We start from the raw sequence: 2,500 nt of genomic DNA on the forward strand, positions 1-2,500 counted from the left end.
TCGCCCGCTCCTCATTTGCATAAAGTTGAATCCAGCCAACTTTATGCAAATGAGGAGCGGCTGGCTCGGCGCTTCTCAAAAGCTGACGAAAATCTTTTAAACTGACCGTTGTCGATCTGAAATAGAGACAGATTCTACATCTATCTATAAATTACAGGTACGTCTGTCTGACTGTCTGTCTGTGTGTTATGCGCATATCTCTCGAACCGTTAGTCCGATGGATTTCAAACTTGACAGGTGTCTTGCTACGGGCACGAGTAAGTGCAGTGCCAAGTTTAGATTAGAAATGCAAAAGATATCGTTAAATATATAGGTAAAAGAAGCACACACTGGCTTTTGCCGCTCTAGCCGCTGGCCACTACCCCTCTCACCCTGACGACCAGAGAGCAGCAGAGCTTTGGCAGCTAAAATGTGACATACACCTCAGACCCACATGCACAAACGACAATTCCCGAATTTAAGGATGTTTCAGAATCCCACACATGCAAAGCCACAGCCAGCTACAGACAAGTGGCAGCGAGACGTATCTGTATGTGTGTGTCCGTGTTTGGGGAGGAAGGTAACCTGCACATCACACGCAGACGCCACATGCAGAACAGCGGGGGGACTCTTTTCCTGCTATTGTATTAAGTTGCTGTGAGCTGGCAGAACATAATGTAATCTCGGAGATTATTCCTTCACAGTGCTGTGCAATGCGAGAAAATCTCAGAGTTGAACCGGAAGAATTCTACAAGCAGCAATACCACAGGCCAAGCAATCGCCCGTTCCAAACAGGCCTCAACGGGCACTGCACTAGTTTGCACTAGACAATGAATGATTCATCCACACACTCTTGTCACATTGTATAAAGCACATTGCTATTGCCAGATGAGTGACAACTTTGTATGGCTCATTTTCTGTAACCATTGTAACATGAAGGCATGTTGGGTGGAATTAGCAAGCTAGCTAACTAGCCAGCAGGCCGCAGTGGGCCACTCAATCCCTCTGCTTCCCCACCGCAGGGAGACTTCTTTGTCCAGAGAAAGGATCCACTGTTTCCATCCCAAGCATGTTTATGCCAGTCATCTACTTAGAAAAGCTGGACGGAAGCGTCAAAATCTCACAATACCACTAAAAAGGTTCCACATTCGCTTGAGGGTTGTCGTTTTATTTTGCCGATAAAGAGTTAATGCAACGAATAGGCGACGGTAACACGTTTGTCAAATAAATAATGATGTAGTGAATATTATATGACGGATAAGTTGTTTCCAGCATAACTTTGCCCAGAGCTGTCAAACGCACTGCACGCACTCTGTTACTGGCACCTCTCTGTCATCATCTTGCTTCGGAGAGCAATACATTTGGTGTAATATGAGCTGAAACAACCTGCCCAATAGCAGTTAGGCCTGGACATGCTCATTTTTGTGGCCTAGAACATGTACAAATTATTTTTGGATTCTGTTTGACAATACAAAAAGAGACATTTGTAAATAACATTCAAAAGACCTTCAGTCAGTGAGTCTGAACAGTTCAAATGAATCTCTTTTCTCCCATCTACATAAATGAATATGTGGTATTCATGACTATTTCAAATAGTCAACACAAGTGGAGTTTGTGTTACCATGGAGATGACCTGGATGCCATGGGGCTGTCTCACCTGGTGGGTAGCCAGTCCTGTCAGGTGGGATGGTGAGGAGGCAGTCAACGATGGCCGCCCTTCGCTGGAGGAGGGTGGAGATCATCTCCAGCCCCTCTGGGCCCAGCAGCTCGAACAGCTGGAGGGAGAGTGGAAGGAGGGGGGGAGGGGGGTGAAAATCAGTAGCCACCAAACAAAAATGCAGTCATCTACAGTAGCAGCAAACATACCAGCGTGTGCATACACACATCCAAACATGTATAAACATCCTATGGCACCAATACTTTCTCAAAAACGCTTCTACTGCCAAGACTGTGCACCTGGTAATTACCATCCGCCTGGTACAGAATATGCTCTGCCGCTTGGCCTCCCAAACATAGCCACCTGGCACTTAGCAAGTGACAGAAAAACAACAACAACAACAACAACAAGAAATCCTGTGCATAGCAGTACACAATGTAACCTTAGCGGAGACAGGCACTGTGCAGACAATCATCAATATCGTTGTGTGACGGAAGTGATGATCAAGTTTGTGCTCTCTAATTGGAAAATAGTAGACCTAAAGGCCTAGTGTATGTAATTTCAAACTGTAAAACAATGCAGTATTTTTTTTTCCCCCTGTCCTTTCAGGGTTGGTTTTCAGGATGGAGTAATGGCTTGCTCTTTCAGTCTGTCCTCTCACGGGAAGGCAACAGTCAGCACAGCAGGGAACTAAAACAACAGACGCACTTTGATGTCAGGTCAGCCATCGTCTTTGTTGGGGTTATCTTTCCCTCGGTGGTCTCATATATCTGTTCTAAACTTCTATTGGTCCCACTGAATGTGTTTTATTAGAGTTGGGTGTACTGTATGTCAGGAGTGGGTGGGAAGAGTGGAGAGGGTTGG

The 2,500-nt window shown here is 45.6% G+C and overlaps 1 protein-coding gene across 2 annotated transcripts in view; it reads right to left on the reverse strand.

The window, feature by feature from the left end:
- Positions 1–2,500, reverse strand: part of ascc3 (activating signal cointegrator 1 complex subunit 3) — a 187,191-nt gene that overhangs the window by 155,802 nt on the left and 28,889 nt on the right. For both annotated transcript variants that reach the window (XR_013502163.1, XM_078253587.1), the window contains exon 5: positions 1,637–1,754. Coding sequence is in view for 1 of the 2 variants with exons in the window: in XM_078253587.1 (XP_078109713.1) it covers positions 1,637–1,754 (118 nt within the window). In the remaining variant the exon portion in view is untranslated. The remainder of the gene's footprint in view (positions 1–1,636; positions 1,755–2,500) is intronic.

The sequence above is a fragment of the Sander vitreus genome, chromosome 6 (assembly GCF_031162955.1).
Source record: "Sander vitreus isolate 19-12246 chromosome 6, sanVit1, whole genome shotgun sequence".
Classification (NCBI taxonomy): Eukaryota; Metazoa; Chordata; class Actinopteri; order Perciformes; family Percidae; genus Sander; species Sander vitreus.